At 39.9% G+C, this 2,631-nt stretch overlaps 1 protein-coding gene across 1 annotated transcript; it reads left to right on the forward strand.

The window, feature by feature from the left end:
• The first annotated feature begins 444 nt into the window (after nucleotides 1-444).
• Nucleotides 445-2,315, forward strand: LOC143541742 (protein trichome birefringence-like 16). Its single transcript, XM_077034482.1, has 4 exons — nucleotides 445-556; nucleotides 641-769; nucleotides 1,145-1,340; nucleotides 1,415-2,315. Exons 1-4 carry the CDS (start codon nucleotides 445-447, stop codon nucleotides 2,235-2,237), a joined length of 1,260 nt encoding a protein of 419 aa, XP_076890597.1. The 3' UTR covers nucleotides 2,238-2,315.
• Nucleotides 2,316-2,631: the final 316 nt, after the last annotated feature.

A 2,631-nucleotide genomic window follows, 5' to 3' on the forward strand; every position in this document is an offset into this window, starting at 1 on the left:
GTATGTAATCCCTAATATAGATCGTTAATTGATTGATTAGTTCGTGTCGTAGTTAGTTACAATGCTGCCTCTGCCTATTTAGATTTAGATTTAGATTTAGATTGTTGCTTCCAATCCAATTGCTCGATTCAATTGAGATCTGATTCATTTTACTAAAATTCTTTCTATTACTTTACTTTAGTTAGGGGGTTTGATATTAATATTTGATTTATACAGCAGAATTAAGAAGCAAGTGCAAGTGGTATGAAAGGAGTATTTGAATGGGAGACTGATAATGAAGCAGCTTTCTCTCTTGTCTATTGTCTTTGTTTGCGCATTCCTTCTCCTTTGGAATTGGGAGAAAACCCCTCATCTCACCACTACTTTGCCTCATCATCACCTCTTTCCAGGTTTTTTCCATCTAATCTTTTAGGCCATTGTTAAACTATCTACTTGTTTCTCATCATGATCATAGATGATGTTCATGTCACTCCGTTCGAATTACCTGAACAATTAGCCTCCCCTCCACACAATGATGATGATCATCATCATTATCCAACAAATACTTCTCACCATGGTATGTACCGTACGGTACACACCTTTCTCATATGCCACTCACTTAATTATCTTTCTAATACTTATTCATGTAACATTGGTGCAGAAAACACAATTGAAAAAACTGTTTCTCAAGTAAACGAGAGGTCGGAAACAGTTAAACAGCACCCAGTGACTTCCCAAATAATTCAATCAACTGTGATCGACGCTCCGGTGGCTAAAGTAGAAACACAAGGTGCTTCTTACATTCATTTCCTTACCATATGTTATATTACATAAATGCTAACAAGTAAAGGCACCTGGCCTATATTCTGTTGGATTTGTCCATCTAGCTCAATCACGTGTGATATACTAATAACACACATTTATTGGTCATCGTCATCTTTTCAGTGTTCATTTGTTTTCAGTCCTTTCAAATTTCTTTTACAAAATGATATACTTTCTGATCGGAACCACTTGATGTGTTCAGTATCATCTTGTTGACCACTTGTTTATCAGTGCAATTCTCTTTAGCTTTTACCAAATGATGACTGAAAGTAGTGCAGTTCTCTTTAGCTCAGAGTTAATTAATATCAATACTGATTACTTGTTTGCCTATTGGTTATTCCAGCCTGTAACTATGGTAAAGGAAAGTGGGTCCCTGCTGATAACCGACCTCTCTATTCTGGATTCGGTTGTAAACAATGGTTATCTGGGATGTGGGCTTGTCGTTTGACACAAAGAACAGATTTTGGGTATGAAAAGTTAAAGTGGCAGCCAAAGGATTGCAAAATGGATGATTTTACAGGAGCTGAATTTCTTAAAAGGTATACACACACATATATATGTATATATATTGTCAATTAGATTACCATTTCACTAATTGTCATCTAAACTCCAGCATGCAGGACAAAACATTAGCTTTTGTTGGAGACTCGTTGGGCCGCCAGCAGTTCCAATCTCTAATGTGCATGGTGACAGGTGGCGAAGAGACACCGGATGTTGAAGACGTTGGAAAGGAATACGGGCTGGCGAAAGCCCAAGGGTCTGCGCGGCCCGACGGGTGGGCTTATCGGTTCCCAAAGACTAACACTACCATCTTATACTACTGGTCCGCAAGTCTATGCGACATAGAGCCCGTTGATCCCACAAGCCCAACCACAGAATATGCAATGCACCTTGACCGCCCACCAAGTTTTCTGAAACATTATCTTGACAGGATTCATGTCCTTGTTCTCAACACGGGGCATCATTGGAACCGAGGGAAGCTTAATGCAAACAAATGGGTTATGTATGTTGGCGGGAAACCTAACACCAATAGGAGGGTTGCAGATATTGGTGGGGCTAAAAACTTTACAATTCATAGTGTTGTGAGGTGGGTTCACTCTGAGTTACCAAAACACCCGGGTTTGAAGGCTTTCTTAAGGTCGATTTCACCTAGACATTTCTTTAATGGAGAATGGAATACTGGAGGTACATGTGACAGCACAGCACCCGGGTCACTGGAAGTGTTGCAAGATGAGTCTAGTGATCCGGTTGCTGCAGGTGTGGTTAAGGGAACAGATGTTAAGTTGTTGGATATAACGGGTCTGTCGTTGGTGAGAGAGGAAGGTCATATATCAAGGTATTCGATTCAAGCAGCTCCCGGGATGCAAGATTGTTTGCATTGGTGTTTGCCGGGTGTTCCTGACACGTGGAACGAGCTTCTTTTTGCACAAATGTGAAATCCCTGTAATGTTAATTTAGGTTCCGGGAGTAGTGATTACTAGTTAGGATCTCAAGTAAGAAAGAGTGTTGTTTTTTTTTACACGAAGTATATTATTTATACATCTCTTCTTGTTCGATACAACTTTGACTCGTTATACCAATAAATGTGATTGAAGAGCGAACCGGAAGCTGGCTTGTTTTACGACAGGTTAAAAGTTAATATACTTGATTAGCATATGCTAATGTATAGCCTGGCTTCAATAAAATACCACACTTTTTCATCATCATCATCATCATCATCGTACTCAGTATATCCCACCAATAGCAAAGCTATAGTAGGGTCTGAGGAGGGTAAGATGTAGACAGCCTTACCTCTACCCCATAAGGATAGAGAGGCTGCTTCCGGTGAGA

Source organism: Bidens hawaiensis, unplaced genomic scaffold (genome assembly GCF_021521415.1).
Source record: "Bidens hawaiensis isolate Kalapana, Puna unplaced genomic scaffold, B.hawaiensis_p1.1 tig00012646_1, whole genome shotgun sequence".
NCBI classification, from domain to species: Eukaryota; Viridiplantae; Streptophyta; class Magnoliopsida; order Asterales; family Asteraceae; genus Bidens; species Bidens hawaiensis.

Bases quoted from the DNA above. Each gene is read 5' to 3' on its own strand.
- LOC143541742 (XM_077034482.1), top strand. From the start codon at position 445: ATGATCATAGATGATGTTCATGTCACTCCGTTCGAATTACCTGAACAA. The intron at 557-640 runs GTATGTACCGTA...ACATTGGTGCAG, and splicing joins AACAAATACTTCTCACCATG to AAAACACAATTGAAAAAACT. The intron at 770-1,144 runs GTGCTTCTTACA...TGGTTATTCCAG, and splicing joins GGCTAAAGTAGAAACACAAG to CCTGTAACTATGGTAAAGGA.